Raw genomic sequence first — 21,423 nt, forward strand, 5'->3', positions numbered from 1 at the left:
TAGGGAGCTTGCTGAGTTCAGTGAAATGAGGATGTGGAAAGCAGAGTGACAAGAAGAAAGACTTAGGGTCCCAGGGAAAGGCCTTGTGTGCCATGATAAAGAATTGTATTGTAAATAGTGCTGCAATAAACATACGTGTGGATGTGTCTTTGTAGTAGAATGATTAGAATACATGGACACAGAGAGGGGAACATCACACACCAGAGCTGGTCGGGGGCTGGGGGGCAAGGAGAGGGAGAGCATTAGGACAAATACCTAATGCATGTGGGGCTTAAAACCTAGATGATGGGTTGATAGGTGCAGCAAACCACCATGGCACATGTATACCTATGTAACAAATCTGCATGTTCTGCACATGTATCCTAGAACTTAAAGTAAAAAAAAAAAAAAGTCCATCTAGAGGGAGAAAAGGGGAAAAAACAAAAATAATTTTATTTATCCTGAGGACAATGAGGAGTCAGTGGAGAGTTCTAAGCAGGTTCTAGATATCTTCCAGCTCAGAAATCTTCAATTAGATGGTCCCAAATGGCATCTACGTATCATACTTTGAGAGAGCCTGCTCTGTTGATTAGGAGCAAATAAATGTCCTCCTGGATGTATGTGGCCTGGGTTTTGCATTTGGGCTTCTCAAATGCAAGTTCCTCGTGGGACCACATCCATGCTAGTGGCTGGCTGAAAAACGGCTTCATGACTCTCATGAGGGGAATAAAAGGCATGGAGTGGTGGCTGTGAGCCTGTCTGCAGGGCCAGACCTCAGAAAAGCAAAGGGCTGTAAATGTTCATAAACTTCCCTCTGGGTGCCTGCTCTGGCTGAGAGCCCATTCATAAGCCCAGGCGGCTGAGGGGCAGGTATTGTGCCGGTTACTATAGCATCACCTTGGAAAGTCTCACTTGGTGAGAGCGGCAGGCGAGCTGGGGTGGGGCAGGAGGGGGACGCGGCTGGCTGGAGGGGCTGGAGCTAGGCCACGGATACTGCTGCTGGTCTCAGGACTCCTGGTGGTCCGGAGCTCATGTTAGCGTCCCCAGCTGCAGCCCAGGGAGGGAGAGAGGCTGCGCTCAGTCTGAGAGTGGCTGCCTGAGACAGCGGCCACAGGCTGCTGCAGAGCGTGCAGCTTTTGCAAGGGACTGAATTCCCAGCCAGACACCCCTTGGACTCTTTTTTGGAGGGGTGGGGAGCAGAGAGAGGAGGGAGTTGTCTTATCTTGGAAGATCCGAGCTGGGTTTCATCTCCTTTTTGATTTTGAGTAGTTCCCTCCACGAGAACTGACTTCCAGGTGTTCACCAAGGGAAACAAGGTGGTTCTCACACTGGAAATGAGGAAGGATGACAGTTTTTGAGACTGACTGTTAACGGCTCAGAGGTGCCCCTCATTCAAAATGCCTTTTAAAGCATTTGATACCTTCAAAGAAAAAATTCTGAAACCTGGGAAGGAAGGAGTGAAGAACGCCGTGGGAGATTCTTTGGGAATTTTACAAAGGTAAAGTTTGAATGCGAACTTTAGTTCCTTTCTGGGTAGCTTCGTATTGCCAATGTGTGAGAGACTTGGTATCACGTTTTTAAAACCACACTTTAATGAGGAGAGGATGGATCAGATTAGATCCTTCTGGAGCCCCTTCTAGCTCCAGTAGTCTATGCCTGGAGGAAAAACAGATGCATGAATAGTATTGGGTTGTATTAGGAAAAGATCAAGACAAATATTCTGTTTATGTAGCTGGATTAGCACTTTCTGGAGATGATGATATTGCATATGGTATGTTTGGCATTGAATTAGAAAATATTTAGGGAGATAATATTTTATGTTAACTCATTAGTCATGATATGCCTTGAACTGAAATAATTTTTATGTTTTTCACTGAATCCATTATAAATGAAAATTAAATATTTGCAATATTTAGCTTATTTAATAAAATACATAAAGTGGTTCCTGATTGCATAGTTTGCAAAGAGAAGGATAGTTACACATTAATTTGAAGGAGGTAACTTAAAAAATGTCTTTGAAGCAGAAAATCTCACATAATTGCAGTGGGAAAATGTTAAGTACTATCATTGAATTGAATGAGATTTTAGTCCAAACCAAAAAGTAAATATTTTTTAAAGTAAAATATATTAATGGAAGGAGAGTTTGCCATAAATGATTGAATTAATGTGACAGTTTAATTTATTAATTTTTATAGACATAGTAAATGCTTTCTCAAATTATATAAATGATTTCATAAGTGGTCCTTGTGTGCAAGGTAAAATGACTGCTTTATCTCTCTGATATAAATAAATGTGAAAAATAACTTTGATACACTTTTTATTTGTTTGGATGATTATTTCTAATCCTGGTGAGTGAAAATGCCATCTGGTGTGTCCTTTTAACTTTTCTATTATCTCTTAAATTTAAAAACTTTTTCATTTAAATGACTATTTCCAGGCAATCTGAGATTCATCCCATTTCTTGTGTTTTAAAACACATATGCTCCTGTCAGTGTTAAATTTTCCATGGTATCACTGTTAATATTAACTTTCCTAATAAGAAAAAAGAGTTGGACACCTTATTATTTTAGTAATTAAAAACAAAAAAGCTTCAATCAGACCTACACTGAATTAGCATGTCTAGATGAAAACCTAGCTCAGTGACAGCAGCATAAACCAGCCAAATATAGAAAAAATTACAATAACATTTTTTTCAGAGTGTTTTATCCTTCCGTTGAGCACTCCCCAGGTAACGTCTTATTGTGATGGCGTTCATTTGATTAGAAACGCAAAAATAATTTTTGCATAATAAGCACGATAGCTTAATTGGCTTATTCAAGTAATGACAAAGGAATCTGGCAAAGTCAAGAATAAAAACCATAGGCCGGGCGCAGTGGCTCACGCCTGTAATCCCAGCACTTTGGGAGGCGGAAGTGGGAGGATCGCTTGAGGCCAGAAGTTCGAGACTAGCCTGGGGAACATAGAGAGACCATGTCTCTACAGAAATACAAAAAATTAGCCAGCATGATGGCGCATGCCTGTCATCTCAGCTTCCCAAGAAGTGGGAGTATTGCTTGAGCCCAGACATTCAAGGTTGCAGCGAGCCAAGATTGCGTCTCTGCACTCCAGCTAGGGTGACAGAGTCAGACTCTGTCTCAAAAAATAAAAAAATAAAATAAATTTAAAAACCTATGACGTTGGGCCATAGTCACCATTATAAACAGCAAACTCTGCCTTCATTTATAAAATATTTGATATAAAAAATACTTAGGAATTTTCTTTTCAACCTTAAGTTTAATTGCTTTTTGTGAAATTTGATTGCTTTTTTCAATAGGAATTATTGATCGAAGAGCCGGTTTTGCTATGTTTGATTGGAGGAGCTACATGGAGATCTTTTTGTTTACAAAATTGATTTGCTTAGGGATATAACAAAATTGGCGATTTTCCAAATTGTGTGACCTCAACCAGAAATTGGGCTATGTGTCTAGGACTGTTTGAATAGTTTCCTCAGAACAATAGAAAAACAGCTAGCACAGTGCTAGGGGCAGAGAATGCACTAAACAAATGCTAGATATTGTCATGGTTGTCCTAATTGTAGAATGGCTTTAGAAAAAATAAAGCCAAGGTCAAATCCCTTTTTTCAGTGATCTATAGAGAGAAATTATTGGCAGAAGAAGCGAAAACAGACATTGCTTGAGCGGTGATCCAAGTTGATCCTCAGTTCTAGTGAGGAATTATCAAGACCAGCTCTGCCACGTGTTTGGCATTAACCACAGGTGTATAAGGTAATTGTATGTAAATGACCCTGCCCAGAGCCTGGCACCTACTGGGCATTTCCCTCTCATTTCATTGCTTTTCACGTAAAACCAGTTGACAGAATCCCATGTGAAAAAATCACAAAGAACTGTTTTCTGTTTTGTAGGAGCTTTTGGAAGCTAGAAGCCCCTACATTGTAACTTAGAAGGCAATGTAAATCACAGCTGTCTAATAATGTTTGAGGCTGAGGTCATCATCTAAATGGAATTCTTGAGATGCTTTTTAATCACAGTGTTCCTCACAGTCAGGGGAGTGGCAATTGCACAGGGAAGCATTTGAGAGTTCGCACACAGGGTTGATTACAGTCAGGCATGATTAGCTTTCCTGGAAAACAGTCATTGATAAGAAGCAGCTGAGCAATTAATCAGCTAAAGGTAAAATAATATTTTAGAAGTGCAGGAAGAAAGAAGATGCACTCATTTATAGTTTAGTATTGAATTATATAGATGACATAGAAAGCATTAAACTTGGAAATTAATGTCCAGAAAGTGACATGCAGATTTGTTCAATTTAAATTATAATTTATGTGTCCTTTAATTGTTCATGTCTAAAAAACATAACAGTGACAAAACAGTATCTTTCAGACACTGTAAACTCATTTAATTCTATTAAAATCCCCATGAAGAGGGGATTACTATAATTACAACTTTTCTTTTTTTTTGGGATAGGGTCTCACTCTGTTGCCTAGGCTGGAGTGCAGTGATGTGATCATAGCTCACTGCAGCCTCAAACTCCTGGCCTCAAGCCATACTGCCTCCTTGGCCTCCCAAAGTGCTAGGATTACAGGCATGAGCCACAGCATCTAGCAACAATTTTACAGATGAGAAAACTGAGGCACAGAGAGGTTAAGTAGCTTGCCCAAGGTCACACAGCTGTAAATGGAAGAGCTAGGTTTCAAACCAGATGTTCTATGCCCATCATTCTTAATCACTACATTATGTTACCCCTGTAATCAAGTGTCTTTCCTCTTCCCACTCACTGTCTTGATATTGGGCCGCTTATTTAGGTTTAGGGAGGTCTACTTGGACTGCAACGTAGCCAGCAACTTCTGGATCTGCTGGCAAGTGTGGGCTATTCTCCTAATCAGTTGTATCTTTATTGAAGGCTTTCTCCAAGGGAGGCTTAAGGGGAGTCTGGTCTCCTTACAAGTATGTCTGTCTTCCCTTTAAATGAAACTAGTCCCTGCATCGTGTCTGTCCTCAGCATTCAGGAGTGTGCCAGATATGCACTTCCTGCTCCATCAACAAAGGTGAGTGTGTTAAAGCTTGCTCTGAGATCAGGTGATCCTGGGTTCCAACTGCTGCAACATCCTTTACTTCCCTGCCTGCATGACCTCAGGCAACTTGGCTGCAATGGGGTGACTCTAGGAAACCAAGTCAGATCACATCTCACCCCTGCTCAAAACTACCTCACTCAGAGTTAAAGCCAGTGCCCTTTCAATGGCCTTCAAGGTCCTCTGTGATCTAGGACTTTTGGAAGGCTCTCTGAGTTCATCTGTGACATTTTCCTGCCTCACTCTACTCTGGATTCACGGGCCTCCTGGCTCTTATTAGAACTCCCCAGATTCACTCCTGTCCCGGCTTTCGCCCTGTTTCTTTTGCTTAAATGCTTTCCTCCCAGATAGCCTGATGGCTCATTCCCTCGCTTTCTTCAAGTATGTGCTCAAAGATCCCCACTTTCCTGGCCATTCTATTTAAACATGAAGCTCACCTGCCCTCCTCCTCCTGCCCTTTTCTCTGTCCCTCTTTCCTGCTTTACTTCACCTCTGTCTTAGGTAGTTTCCCTAAAAAGCACAGCCTGAGACAGGGATTTGGGTGAGCCTAGAATATGATTTAATGAGCTCTTCCTGAAAAAACTGGGAGGGAGTAAAACAAGAAGGGAAAGGAGAGGCTGGGTGTAGTGGCTCATGCCTATAATCCTAGCATTTTGGGAGTCCGAGGCAGGCAGATTGCCTGAGCTCAGGAGTTTGAGACCAGCCTGGGCAACATGGTGAAACCTGTCTCTACTAAAAGACAAAAAATGAGCCAGGCATAGCGGCATGTGCCTATAGTCGTAGCTACTCAGGAGGCTGAGGCAGGAGAATTGCTTGAATCCGGGAGGCAGAGGTTGCAGTGAGCCGAGATCACACCACTGCACTCCAGCCTGGACAACAGAGGGAGACTCCATCTCCAAAAAAAACAGAAAGGAGAAAGAGCCAAGCAAGGATGCATGCTCACAATGCCCAGTGGCCAGATCCAAAGGGGAAGGCTCTGGAGCATAAGCGATGTGCTGAGTCCTTCCTTTGGGGCAAGAGGGGCAGCCTTTTATATCTCTGCCTCAGTCAGTCATCAGCTCTGGGCTGATGGGGGTGGGTGAGGGGTTTATTTGGAGGCCACTGAGCAGTGGGAAGTTCTCCAGGGTTCCTCATGCCAGGACTAGAAGCCCAGGCAAGGAGTCACCATGGTGGCAAGGGTCATAGGTCCTGATCCTCAGGAGGAACCAGAACTGTCACCTCATCACGGGAGCAGGAAGAAATGTGTTTGGCACCGAGGTGGTCCACTCGGACATCTCCTGATACTGCCTGGGCTAGTTTTATTTTTTTTTTATTTTAATTTTTAAAATAATAGAGATGGGGGTCTCACCATGTTGATTAGGCTGGTCTTAAACTCCTGGGCTCAGGAGATCTTCCTGCCTTGGCCTCCCAAAGTGCTAGAATTACAGGCATGAGCCACCGCACCCTGCCTAGTTTTAACTGCAAATGGGAAAATACAGCAACCGTGACCTGCTAGCAGCTCTGGAAGTAGAAGTGTGCTTGCCCATCAAGGGGAACTGGGGAGTGTGCTATGGTGTTTATGACAGCCCACCCACTGCACCGCTCAGATCAACTTGCTTCTCACATGAAGTTCACTCCATCCAGGTACAGCTTCTCCAAGACTCTATGGTTGTAATTCCTGAGAAGCCTTCCAAAGAAGAGTTATTAAGACAGACTCCAGGCCCCACTGTGATGACTGGTCCCTCCTCTCCACCCCTTTTTGATTTCCCTCACTTCTGTTTGCTTGTCTGATGGGTTGCCCCAGATCTTCATCCCTGAGAGGTCTAAATCCCTGGTTAACATAACCTCACCAGGTCATGGTTGCTGTATTTGCCCACTGACAGTTAAAAACTAGCCAAGGCAGTATCAGGAGATGTCCCAGCAGATCATCTGGGTGCCAAACATATTTCTTCCTGCTCCCATGATGAAGCGACAGTTCTGATTCCTCCTGAAGATTAGGATCCATGACCCTTACCACTGTAGTGACTTCTTACCATGTCTTCTGGTCTTGGCACGAGGACCCCAAAGTGACTGAGCAGCAGTCGTAACCATATGTTGACTGGGATTTCCATTGTGTTCCTAAATGGAAGAATTCTTCCTTGTGAATCAGGATTTCTAGCTCCTCAGAGCCTAAGCTGAAGAGATGAGATATTCCTCAGGTGGGTTACTGGGAATGATGGCGAGTGGGGCCACTCCTTCTCTCATGCCTTGTTTCTTTGACCTGTGTGTTCTGCCCACTGGGCACACAGCACCATATCATAACTGTTGGGTTTTTTGTTTGTTTGTTTGGGATGGAGTCCCACTCTGTCGCCCAGGCTGGATGCAGCGGCTTGATCTCAGCTCACTGCAACCTCTGCCTCCTGGGTTCAAGCAATTCTCCTGCCTCAGCCTCCTGAATAGTGGGATTACGGGCACCCACCACCATGCCCGGCTAATTTTGTATTTTTAGTAGAGATGGGGTTTCGGTATGTTGGTCAGGCTGGTTTCAAATACCTGACTTCAAATGATCCACCTGCCTTGGCCTCCCAAAATGCTGGGGTTACAGGTGCATAACTGTTGGTTTATGGAATATACTGCATCCTGGAAGATAGCACCTTACCCTCCCAGGGTTTCATCTCCAAGCTGATGTCGCAGCTGCATCTTTAAGAAGCTTCTTCAGAGGCCAGGTGCCATGGCTCACACCTGTAATCCCAGCACTTTGGGAGGCCAACGCAGATGGATCATTTGAGGTCAGGAGTTGGAGACCAGCCTGGTCAACATGGTGAAACATATATTTTCTACTAAAAATACAAAAAATTGCCAGGCATGGTGGTGGGCACCTGTAATCCCAGCTACTCAGGAGGCTGAGGCAGGAGAATTGCTTGATTAAACCCAAGGGGGAAGAGGTTGCAGTGAGCTGAGATAGAGCCACTGCACTCCAGCCTGGGTGATAGAACAAGACTCCATCTCAAAAAAAAAAAGCTTCTTTAGCTCTGGCAGGCTGTCAGCTTCTGGAGGTGTGGTATATGGTGGGGCTTGTGCATCCCATTGTCATGTGCCCACTGCTATGCCATCTTCGCCATAAATTGGGTGTTTTGGTCTGAAAAAATGTGATGTGAGATCCCATGTTGAGAAATCAGACACTGAATCCTCAGATAGTGATGTTGGCTGAGACTTGTAGTCTGAATAGGCAAACTCATACATGGAATATTTCAACCCCAGTCAGGATGAATTGCTACCCTTTCCAGGATGGAAGGGGTCTGTTACAAACAACTTGTGACCAAGAGACTGGTTTGTCCCCTCAGGAATTGTGCCATCTCAGGGGCTCAGCATTAGTCTTGTTGCTGACCACGGAGACTGCTCAAAACTCTGCCTATTGGGAGGCTTTCCCCCTCACTTCCTTCAGGGCCATCCCTGGGTGGGCTGAAGTATAGCAGCAGTCCATTTGCAACATGCTCTAACATACCAAATTGACCAGCTCTGGACCAAACTCAGTTTTTTTTCCTCCTGTAATTTGTTCACAGGTGTGAGCTCATGGAGAGGCATTGGTATAGTAGATATAGGTCACGTGGAAAACTGGCCCCTCTGACATGGGATTACCTGTGTCCTGTGGCCCTGCTGGTGTTAGATTCCAGATGAACCACTTCCGTCTTATGATGGACAGTTGGACTTCTCAGGTCTGATAGAACCTAGCTCCTGATGGGTCGTTTTGGCTGCATGGTCTCTTAATATTCCATGGTCAGATGCTGTGTCTCCACCAGGACTCAGTAACATGCCATGAGATGTTTTTTGTCTGTTGTATATTTCTCTACTATAGATGACAAGGCCTTGTCCCAGAATCCTAAGGCTCTATGCTATATTTCTCCTATTGAGTTTTGCCAGAAACCTCATATAGTGTCTTTTCCTATTCAGATGACTTTAGTACCAAGGGTATGCTGGAGAATACAGCCCTAGTGGCAAGATCACCCTTATTGCAGCCTAGACTTGCTACAGAACATTTTCTTGTTTTTGGATTTCATTAAAAACCAGCAGCCTTTTATGTCATGGAATAAGTGGGTTAGAACAATATTCCCAAGTGTTGAATACACTGCCTCAAAAACCCAAAGAGGTCTGCCAACCATTGTGCTTCTTCCTTAGTGTCAGGAAGTTCAAAGCACAATAACTTTTCCTTCACTTTGAAGGGAATGTTCTGGAATGTCTCAAACACTAGACTCCTGTGAACTTCGCCCACGTGATGGACCTGTGATCTTTGTAGCAATTATTTCCCACCCTCTGGAGCACACATGTCTTACTGAGGCATCCAGAGTACTTGTCAATTCTTGCTCCTGAGGTCTAAATAACATAATGTCATCTATTGGTCATAATAGATCAATGTGATGTTCTGAAGCAGGTCCAGAAGGTCTCTCTGACTATATTATGAGAGAGAACAATCCACGGATATATACTGTCATTCATCTCATGTCGTTGTGAATTTCTTAGCCTCCTTTCTAATGGATATGGAAAGAATGCACCAGATCAAGACAGGCAAGCTATGTACATGAGTTAAGAGTGTGGTAGTTCCCTGTCATCCACCGTGATCCCTATTACTCATAGTGAGTTCATGTCATGAGACGATCCTGTGCCAGGACTCCACTTATTACCTGACCCTTATAAGCCCCATTCTAATGGAGGAAGAATAGTGCTATAAATCCCTGAGTATCAACATCAATTTGCCCCTTTATCCAAAAGTCTGCAAAAGATAGAGGTATTTCTCTTTCTTCAGTGTATGTTTACCCAAATTAATGGTGGTAGAGTCCTTTGGGGAAGGACTGTGGGCATCACGACTGCATTTCCTTCTGTGGTGTTGCAGGTTCCTTAGTCACGGAACCTTCGGTCTTCTCCTTCAGTCTTTGGATTCTGGCCTAGAAACTGGGCAAGAGAGTGTGACTTTCCACTGGGGTGGCCAGCCTCAGCCTACTGCCCATTCATCAGCCCTTTATCTTTTCTGGTTTTATGTATATGAAGCAATACCCTTATTGGCTGCCCAATTTTTTTTGTTCCTTGGAGCACCATGTTCTGTGAGTCATCTCTGAGATTCCTATGGGCTGATTCCCTAACTGTCGTTCTGAATTTTCTGCCCTTACCTATGATGGTTAAGTGCTCCCAATCATCCCAATTGCCACTGGTTCTGGAGCAGCACCTTCTACTATGAGCCTCAGCCAGCAGAGGACAGCAGCTTCTGAGTATCAGTGATGCCCGTGGCCCCATCACCACTGCATTCCTTATTATCTTAGGAGCAGGAGTATTCCTCAGGCCTCCTGAGAAATATAGTTCGTTTGTGGGTTTTCTGGTCTTATATAGAAAATCCATTCCTGCATCGTCATTTATTTGAGCCTTTTGATCTTTCTTTATAATCTGCTGTAACAGTTCCCAACATTTCTCATTTTTAAAGAAAATAAGTTAAAGAGAGACCTTTTAATTGATCAAGAGTGTGATCAACATTAAAGATATAACAATTATGGAATTCTTATATTCCAAATAATAGAGATCAAAACTTTACTTAAAGGAATAGAAGATAGCCAATTTAATTATCAGTAATTCATCGCTATGACTGGTTCAAATTCAGCAATTTTTATACCAGGCATTAAAAAATGAAATAGGCTTGTAAATTAGGTTTATATAACAATGAAGGAAAAGAGAGGATGTAGACCTGGACCAACCAACATAAGGACACTCCTGTGGCCTTAGGCATTCTCTCCTGGAATGGATAATTTTTTATTCTTTTATTTATTTATTTATTTATTTATTTATTATTTGAGACAGGGTCTCACTCTGTCACCTAGGCTGGAGTGCAGTGGCACAATCATACCTCAGGGCAGCCTCAACCTCCCAGGCTCAAGCGATCCTCCCACCTCAGCCTCCTGAGTAGCTGAGACTACAGTTGTGAGCCACCATGCTTGGCTAATTTTTAAAATATTTTGTAGAGACGAAGGTCTCGCTATGTTGCCTAGAATGGTCTCAAACTCCTGGGCTCAAGCCATCCTCCCACCTCAGCCTGCCAAATTGCTGGGATTACAGGCGTGAACCCCTGTGCCCAGCTTTCAATTTATTTTTTTTAAAAGTCATGGTGGCCATATCCTGTATCTCTGTGTATAATGTAATAATGACTAGAAATTAGTACAGAATTATATTTTAAAAGTCACCAGGCTATTCTGGACATATCTATTTTGTTTAAGTTTCCAAGAACCGTATTAGCAGTTTATCAGAATCATTTCTCTTAAGGCCTTTGCCGGGATGTTAGACCCTGTGTCATGGGACCATGCCCCCTTTATTAGTTTCCTAGGGCTGCTGTAACAAAGTACCACAAACTAGGTGGCTTAAAACAACAGAAGCTTATTCTCTCACAATTCTGGAGACCAGAAGTCCAAACCCAAGGTGTTGGCAGGGCCAAGCTCCTCCTGAAGGCTCTTAAGGAGGCCTTATGCTTGCCTCTTGCTGGCTGCTGGTAGCTGCTGGGAATCCCAGGCATGCCTTGGCTTGTGGATGCATCACTCCAATTGCTGCATTTGTTGTCACATGGCCTTCTCCCCTGGTGTCTGTGTCTATGAGTTCAAATTCCCCTCTTCTTATAAGGACACCAGTCATGAAATCAATCTATTATGACCTCATGTTAACTTGATTACATCTGTGAAGACTCCATTTCCAAATAAGGCTACATTCACAGGTATCGGGGGTTAGAACATCAACATATCTATTTTGGAGGACAGAATTCAATCTACCTCCCATATTGACGAACTCTCCCTTATCCAACTTTATTACCCTACTCCCTCCAAATCTAGTACATTCAGTCCATTCCCGGGCATACTTTCCTGCTTCTTGATGTAAATGTTCATCAGATTCTACGACTCCTGCTCCCAGTATCTTTTCTTAGCTCAAAAGTATATTTTCTCATCTAAAGTTTATATTCCCTCCTTTTACAACTTCTCCCAAATACTTTTACAACAATCAAATTTTCTAAGTGCTTCTTAAATGTTAGTAAGGTCTATAGATTCAATACCTACAGAGTAAAGCAACCATATTATATATTTTGACATAGACACACTAAATATTAACACATAGAAATAGGCTCCACTTCTGCAAGGAAATATGTTGTATCATTCAAAGTTCTTAGTTGCAATCAACAGAATACACTCTAGCTAAAGTGGAATGAAATTTCGTAAAGAATGTTAAGAATTGGGCTGGGGGCAATGGCTTATCCCTGTAATCCCAGCACTTTGGGAGGCCAAGGCCGGGAGAGGATCACCTGAGGTCTGGAGTTTGAGACCAGCCTGGCCAACATGGTGAAATCTCATCTCTACTAAAACTACAAAAATTAGCCAGGCATGGTGGTACGTGCCTGTAATCCCAGCTACTCAGGAGGCTGAGGCAGGAGAACTGCTTGAACCCAGGAGGCAGATGTTGCAGTGAGCCAAAATCTCACCACTGCACTTCAGCCTGGGCAACAGAGCAAGACTCCATCTCAAAACCATAAATAAATAAAAAATAAAAGAATGTTAGGAATTGTTCAGACTTCCTGGAAGGATCAGGTCTGGATGCTGTATTCTCCAGGAAAAAGCAGCAGAGAACATATACTGCTAGACTGTTCTGGATAAAACACAGCTGCCACCACTGCCTGCTTCTAAGTGCTGATTATATTCATGACTTGTTCCAGAAATTCTGCCACAGCAGTCACAGAGGAGCCAGTTGCCTCTGTTGCATTTGAAACCATCTGTACTGCCATTCCCCTGCATGCTGTATCCTCTTCTTGTTCTGTCCCGTATCTAAATCTCATTCAAGTGCTTTGGATTTAGCAGAGTCCACCTCTCATGCCTGCATTGTAGCTGCAAGAGAGCCTAGGAAAAGTAGGTGGTTTTTTTTTTTTTTTCTTTTTGGTTGTTTTTTGTTTTGTTTTGTTTTGTTTTTGCTGCTCCAGCAAGATTCAAAATATCAAGAATTCATTAAGATATTGCACAGCTATAAATGATGGTTGTCTGCTACATATGTGTGCTACTAGTCTAATTTTTATTTTTCAACTTTTGATACAGACATGGGTACAAAACATATTTTTCTAATGTCTTGATTTTAACTACTAGAAAAGTAACAGTGCAAGTATAACGTTAAATGGCAACTGAGCTCACTATGGAAGTGACAATAGGGAGTGGTGGGGACTATGGTAAATTGAGAGCCAATTGTAGCCATGACAGAGTGAGAGCTTGATTATTTCAGGTCTTCAGATTTTTCAAAATGAACAAGAAATCCAAAGTTTTATATGTTTGCTTGTTTCTGCTTTTTTGAGCTATCTCCTGATATTTATTTATTTTTTTATTTATTTAATACAATTTTTAAAAGTAGAGATGGGGGTCTTACTATGTTGCCCAGGCTGGCCTCAAACTCCTGGCCTCAAGCAATCCTCTCACCTTGGCCTCCCAAAGTTCCAGGATTACAGGTGTGAGCCACTGTGCTGGGCCTTGGTTTTTAAACTCTGTCAATTAATCTAAATTTATTTTTTATTTTTTATTTTTGAGATGGAGTTTTGCTCTTGTCACCCAGGCTGGAGTGCAAAGGCACAATCTCAGCTCACTACAACTTCTGCCTCCTGGGTTCAGGCCATTCTCCTGCCTCAGCCTTCTGGGTAGCTGGGATTACAGGCATGCACCACCATGTCCAGCTAATTTTGTATTTATAATAGAGATGGAGTGTCACCATGTTGGCCAGGCTGGTCTTGAACTCCTGACCTCAGGTGATCTGCATGCCTTGGCCTGCCAAAGTGCTGGGGTTACAGGCATGAGCCACCGTGCCCAGCCAATTAATCTAAATTCTAAAAAAAAAAAAAAAAAAAGCAAAGACCCATACACACATTATACCAGATAAACATAACATGGCTATGGGCCACATATGGCCATTGGGCTTTCAGCTTGTCATCTGTGACTGAGGCTTTTAAAGCCGTAGAGACTATCTTTTTTTCCTCTTGTTCATCTAATGATCCCTGCTGAGGTAAGAAGCAGTGAGTCTCTGCTTAAATGGGGGGATAGGAAAGGGTCAAATTACCAGGAGGAAACAAAAACAGCATAGGTTAATACCTCAAAATCTATGAAGCTGGGCTGAGTGCTAGGGATTTTTGGTTCCTGACTTTCTGAAATTATAATCTACTGGAAGAGGCAAATATTAATTTTAAAAATGAGAGACATAGGTACTGTGGGAGCATTGACTGGGCTGGCATTGGCCAGGTGCACTTTATTGAGCTCCTTTTGAATGTGGTGTGCTGAAATCCATGCTGATAAGATCCTATTTCAAATCTCAAACTAGCTCTGGGGATCGTATTTTAAATTCTCCTTCCCTTCTTTAAAATTTACCATTTATTGATTATTTATCAAGTGCCAGGAATTATGCTAAGCATTTTGTAACTCGGTCTCATTTAACGTTCACAGTAGTCCCATCTTCCTTTCGTAAATGAGGGAACTCAGGTTGAGGGAAGTTAAGTAATTTGCTCAAGGCCACATACCTAATAAATACCACAGTCAGCATTGAACCCAGTACTGTCTGTCTCCAGGGCATGTTCTCTGAATCCCACTGCAATACTCCTCCAGAACCTTTAAAAAAAAGTCTCTGTAGGTAAAGCACTCGCCATTCGTCAGGCGCTTTCTGATTAGTTCGTGTGGCACACTGGTAGCAATAGGCTGGATAGCAAATCTCAGTTGTGTTCTCCCTTCACCAGCTGCAGCTGGATGATCCTTGGGCAAGTTTTTTTTGTTTGTTTGTTTTCTTTTCTTTTGTTTTGTTTTTTAAGTCAGAGTTCTCACTCTGTTACCCAGGCTGGAGTGCAGTTCACTGCAACGGCCACCTCCCAGGTTCAAGTGATTCTCCTGCTTCAGCCTCCTGAGTAGCTGGGATTACAGGTGCTTGCCAGCACACCCGGCTAACTTTTTTGTATTTTTAGTAGAGATGGGTTTTCACCATGTTGGCCAGGCTGGTCTTGAACTCTGAGCTCAGGTGATCCACCTGCCTTGGCCTCCCAAATTGTTGGGATTACAGCCGTGAGCCACCGTGCCCAGCTGGGCAAGGTTTTAAATATTCTGAGTGTCTCAGTCTTCTGAGCGTCTCAGTCTTCTGAGCAGTAAGATGGGGATATCTCCTATTTGTCAAGACTATTTTGAGGATTAAGGGAGATAATATATATTTTATAGAAACCTCGTGGAGTCCCTAGAGTGTAGCAAGTAGTCAACGTCCTTCAGTTAATTTTCTTCTTCCAGTAGAATAGCAACTCAAGGATTGTGTAAAAGACAACATGAGCTAAATGGGACCTTTTCAGAGGGCAAATTTGAATGCTGTATTTGTTTGCTAGGGCTGCCACAACAAAATACTACAGAATGGGTGGCTTAACAAACAGAAGTTTATTTTCTCACAGTTCTGGAAGCTAGAAGTCCAAGATCAAGGTTTGATTTCTCCTGAGGCCTTTGTCCTTGGCTTGCAGATATTGCCTTCGTGCTATGTCCTCAGATGGCTTTCCTCTATGCATATGCATCCCTGGTGTCTCTGTGTGTCCAAGTCTCTTTTTATTTATGTATTTTTTTGAAACAGGGTCTCACTCTGTCACCCAGCCTGGAGTGCAGTGGCGAGATCATAGTTCACTGCAGTGTCCAACTCCTGGGCTTAAGTGATCCTCTCCCCTCAGCCTCCCAAGTAGCTGGGACCACAGGCATCCATGCCACCACACCTGGCTCAAATGTCCTCTTCCTATAAGGACATTATTCATATTAGATGAGGGCCCACCCTAAGGGCCTCATTTAACCATAATTACGTCCTTAAGCACCTCATCCTAAATATAGCCACATTTGGTGGTACTGGGGGTTAAGACTTCAACACTTGAATTTTGGGGCACACATTTCAGTTCATACCAAATACAGTGAGCGAGTAAATTGATTTAAAAATACTGTTTTATATATATATATTTAACTTTAGATAGGATCTCTCTATATTGCCCATGCTGGTCTCGAACTCCTGGGCTCAAGGGATCCTCCTGCCTCAGCCTCCCAAACTGCTAGGATTGCAGGCGTGAGCCACCACGCCCAGCCAGTAAATGGATTTTTAAAATACGTAAAATTATCTGCAAGTTCTCTCACTTTGTGCTCCAAATGTTGATCTTATTACCTATGAAACAAAACAAAACAAAACCTTTTCCGCAATTAGTGGGAACATTTGAATTGCAAAGAAATAGTTCTTTAAGTGCCTAAGGACTAGTTAGCATATCTTAGGCAATTAGACCCCTGGGGCTTGGATGTTTGCTGGACAACTGTGCCTGAGAACAGAGAGCAGGCACCTCCCTAGTGTGCAGAGGGCCAGCAGTCTGCAGACCGTGGCTGTCTATATTTGGAGAAACAACAATGAGAATGTCACTCTAGAAAGAATGAAGATTCTCTGATCTAAAAGACCAACTGCAGTCAAGCAGGGAAGGAAAACTAAATGGGATAAATAGCTATTATGGATAATTAAAGTCCTCCAACTCCTAAGAAATGAGTTCGTTTTTCTTCTCTTATTCTTAAATAACTTTCTCGTCTCCTCCCCTTTTTATAAAGCCTTTTTTCTGGGCAGGGATGAATAGATCCTTAACCCTGTCTATAAGTGCTTCAAGCCAGGAGTGATGTCTGGAATTGATCCACCAATTCCATTCAGTTGGACAAGGATTCATTGCTTCCAGGCACGATGCTGAACATGGAGAATAAAGATGAGTTGGAAATGGTCCTGGGATCAGGGAGACCTTCATTCATATATGGACACAAATCAGTGACTTTTTTTTTTTTTTTTTTTTTTTTTTTTTTTTTTTCCGAGACAGAGTCTCACTCTGTCACCCAGGCTGGAGTGCAATGGCACCATCTCGGCTCACTGCAACCTCTGCCTCCTAGGTTCAAGAGATTCTCCTGCCTCAGCCTCCCGAGTAGCTGGGATTACAGGTGCCAGCCACTATGCCCAGCTGATTTTTGTATTTTTAGTAGAGACGGAGTTTCATTCACCATGTTGGTTAGGCTGGTCTCGAACCCCTAACTTCAGGTGATCCTCTCGCCTCAGCCTTCCAAAGTGCTCGGATTACAGGCAGGAGCCACTGTACCTGGCCCAAATCAGTGGCTATTTACTTAGCACCTATGCTGCTGAATGAAAATGACTCTAACTCCATGTGAGAAGTGTTCTAACAGAGGAATGTATAAAATGCCAAGGAAACACCAGGGATGGCAGAGACCCTAACGTTCAGGCAACGTCTATTCATTTATTGGTGATAATGTGTTAGTCTTTGTAGGGTCGGCTCATGTATCTCTGTGAGATAAATATTTATTGTACAGAAGAGGATATGTGAGATTCAGAGAGGCCAGGTTATTTGCCCCCAAGTCACACAGCTCGCGTATCAGTGGCAGAGCTGGAAATCAAATCCAGGTTATCTGACTGCCCGGAAGCCTGGTGTGTTCCATGATACAGGGTGAGGGGGTTCTCAGTCTTCCTCTGTGAGCTAGGCTATACAAGAAATGGCCTGCTATTTGAATGCTTTTAAAACAAATCAAATCTGGTCAGGCATAGTGGCTCACACCTATAATCCCAACACTCTGGGAGACTGAGATGGGTGGATCACTTGAGGCCAGAAGTTCCACACCAGCCTGGCCAACACGCTGAAACCCTGTCTCTACTAAAAATACAAAAATTAGCCAGGCGTGGTGGCCTACGCCTGTAATCCCAGCTACTCGGGAGGCTGAGGCACAAGAATTGCTTGAACCTGGGAGGCGGAGGTTGCAGTGAGCCAAGATTGTGCCACTGCACTCCAACCTGGGTGACAGTGCAAGACTCCATCTCAAAAAAAAAAATAAAATAAAACAAAACAAATCAAATCTGACTCTGAGCCCCCTGCCTGGGGGAAGTTAGATTTCTGTTCATTTTGATGCTCCCCTTTTGCCACAGCAATGTTGTGCAAAGGACTCACAAACAACTCAGGAGGTCCTGCTAATTATTGATCCTCATTTGCTCCTGAGCCCATGATCCCTTGAAGTGGTGGCTCAGCTGCCACTTTGGGCAAAGAAAAGTGAGATCCTGTGCTCAGACTCCTCCCCACAGCTCCTGATATCCCATCTCCAACTGGAGAGCTGCTGTGAGGGGCTGGCTTCAGGTCAGCCAGCTATAGGTCCTGCTTCTTGCGGAGCCCACAGCTCCTTCTTTCAGGGCTTTCCCTTTGATCGTTACTTTCCCCTTCTTTCTCCCCATCTCCCATACTGTATGTCTTCCCTCTGGAAAGTCTCGGGATGTCTAAGATGACACTGTGCACACAGAGGGTGCTTGTGTTGGTTCAGGTCTTCCAAGAAAGCAGATACCAAGACAGGACTCGGCACATACGAGATATGGTCTCGCTCTGTTTTCCAGGCTGGAGTGCAGTGGCACAATCACAGCTCACTGCAGCCTCAAACTCTTGAGCTCAAGTGATCTTCCTGCCTCCGCCTCCCAAAGTACTTGGATTACAGGCATGAGTTACTACACCTGGCCAAGAGATTTATTGAGGGAAAATGGGGAAGGAGCTGGAGGACGCTGGGGGAGCATTCAAACTGCTACCTGTGTAGGAGAGAGGGAAGGAAGAAAAGCTAGGTAGGAAGACTTTCAGACTATATTACAATACTGGGAAATTTTGGCATGGCCAGTGCAGAGTCCTGGAGCCAGTCGCTGTCAGAGGAGTCCTGCCTCTGGCAGGAAAGAATGGCCTCACATCCCTGCGGTGCTCAGTTCTTGGCAGAATAACAGCCTGTGAGAAAGAGGCGCTGTCCCCACGCCAAATGGGTGGTTGATTCAGAGCACAGCAGCTGGGGCTGTCTGCAATTAAGCACTGCAAAGCTCCACAGCGCTTTCAGTTTTCATTAGCCTTCATCTAAAGCATCTGCATGTATATAGAGAGCGCTCAGCTTATGACTGGTGACACTTTATTAATAGCAATAGTGATAGTACTTACCACTTATTAATATAAAGCACTTTTTACGTACCAGGCACTGCCGTGAATCATTTACATGCATCAATCATTGAACAACCCTATGAGATACCCATTACGATTAGCCCAGTTTAGAGATAGGGATTCTTACGGGCTGAATTGTGTCTTCATATGAATCTGCCCAAGTTCATTATGGTGAAATTCTAACCCTCAGTACCTCAGAATATGAGTATATTTGGAGATAGGGTCTTTAAAAAGGTAATTAAGGTTAAATGAGGTCCTTACGGTAGGCCCTAATCGAATATGACTGATGTCCTTATATGAAGAAAAAATTGGGACACACGGATACATAGAAGGAAGACTATGTGAAGGCACAGGGAGAAGAGAGCCATCTGCAAGCCAAAAAGAAAGGCCTCAGAAGAAACCAAGGCCTGCTGAAACCTGGATCTCAGATTTCTGGCTCTAGAATTGTAGGAAAATACATTTCTGTTGTTTAGGCCACCTAGTTTGTGGTGCTTTGTTACAGCATCCCTGGAAGACTAGTAGAAGGTCAAGTAACTTAGCCAAAGTCACAGAGCTAGCACATGGGAGAGACAGCACTGGGCATCTCTCAGTCCAGAGTCCATTCTCTTACCCTGCTCTTCTGAGTCATGATGGCTGCGCAAGGACTACAAAGTAACAGGTACAGATGACAAAGTGACTCAGGAAGATCATTGAGAAGGAGCATGGCCTGGTGTGCTGGGAACACACAGGAAAGTGGTCCAAGGGACCTAGACAGCAAAGGAGAAGGTTTTCATATCTTGCCTCTACCCACTAAGGGCTGTGTGACCTTGGCCAATTTGTTCTTGCTTTCTGAACTACAGTTGTATTTTGTGTCAAATGGGAGTGTTAGATTTTCCATGTCTCACTGAGCTGTATTAATGATCAAATAAGAGAATTACATGAAAGTATCTGTAGAGGAGGGCAGAGGGAGAGAACTGAATTTGCCTCATACAATATTACTGTGGTTGTTACATATTATCCTTGTTTTAGCTGCTAGGAATATACTATTATAGTAATGTGTCAATATTAGAGCATCAGTTTTCTTTCTTTTTTTTTCTTTTTTTTTTTTTTGAGATGGAGTCTCACTCTGTTACCCAGGCTGGAGTGCAGCAGTGCAATCTCAGCTCACTGTAACCTCTGCCTCCAAGGTTCAAGTGATTCTCATGCCTCAGCCTCCGGAGTAGCTGGGACTACAGGTGCACGCCACCATGCCTGGCTAATTTTTGCATTTTTAGTAGAGACGGGGTTTTGCCGTGTTGGTCAGTCTGGTCTCGAACTCCTGACCTCAGGTGATCTGCCCACCTCAGCTTCTCAAAGTGCTGGGATTACAGGCGTGAGCTACCACGCCAGGCCTAGAGCATCAGTTTTCCATCCTACTTAAGTTACACGTATTTGGTTGCCAGAAATTCATGGAGACTACTAGTGCAGCCCATTATAAAGTCCTATCATCCAACTGCCTCTCAGAGCTAATGGCATCAATGCTAAGTCTAGCATCATAGACTCATTAAGTGACGGTGAGGATTAACGTAATAAAAATAGCTGGTATATGTTGCTTTTTATTATGTGGCAAGTTCTGTTCTAAATTACCTAAGTTTAATAACTCATTTATGACAATCCTAAGAACAACCCTGTGAAGAAGAAACTATTATAATTCCTAGCTTACAGATGAAGAAACTGAAGTCCAGGGAGGTTAAGTAATTAGGCTAAAGTCACACAGCTGAGTAAGTGGGCGACTCAACATTCAAAGTAAGGTACATGAGCTCCTCAGTTGGACATAGATTGGAGAAGTGAGGCATCCAAGATGGCTTCAAGATATATATATATATATATATATTTTTTTTTTTTTTTTTTTTTTGAGACGGAGTCTCACTGTCATGAAGACTGGAATGCAATGCCGCTATATCGGCTCACTGCAGCCTCCGCCTCCCAGATTCAAGTGATTCTCCTGCCTCAGTCTCCTGAGTAGCTGGGACTACAGGCGCGTGCCACCACGGCCAGCTAATTTTTGTATTTTTAGTAGAGACGGAGTTTGCCATGTTGGCCAGGCTGGTCTCGAACTCCTGACCTCAGGTGATCTACCTGCCTTGGCCTCCCAAAGTGCTGGGATTACAGGTGTGAGCCACCGCGCCCAGCCTGATGGCTTCAAGATTTTTGCTGGAGCAACCAAAGTAGCAAAATTGTCATTACTTACGATGAGAATAACTTCAGGAATTAATTTTTTTTTAGGGGAAGTCAGTTTGGACATGTTAAGTTTAAGCTGCCTTTTAGGTGTCCAAGGAGATGTCAGATAAGTCTAGTTATAAAGATTGGGAGCTGTTAGCATATACATGGTATCTAAAGCCCAGAGCCTGCTTAGATGTCCTAGAGGGCA

At 43.4% G+C, this 21,423-nt stretch overlaps 1 protein-coding gene across 1 annotated transcript in view; it reads left to right on the top strand.

The window, feature by feature from the left end:
• The first annotated feature begins 1,058 nt into the window (after nucleotides 1-1,058).
• The window catches only part of SLC17A8 (solute carrier family 17 member 8), a 65,704-nt gene continuing 45,339 nt past the window's right edge, over nucleotides 1,059-21,423 (top strand). The window contains exon 1 of the mRNA XM_054663448.2: nucleotides 1,059-1,477. Within this exon, the coding sequence (XP_054519423.1) occupies nucleotides 1,377-1,477 (101 nt within the window). The 5' untranslated portion in view covers nucleotides 1,059-1,376. The remainder of the gene's footprint in view (nucleotides 1,478-21,423) is intronic.

The sequence above is a fragment of the Pan troglodytes genome, chromosome 10 (genome assembly GCF_028858775.2).
Source record: "Pan troglodytes isolate AG18354 chromosome 10, NHGRI_mPanTro3-v2.0_pri, whole genome shotgun sequence".
Classification (NCBI taxonomy): Eukaryota; Metazoa; Chordata; class Mammalia; order Primates; family Hominidae; genus Pan; species Pan troglodytes.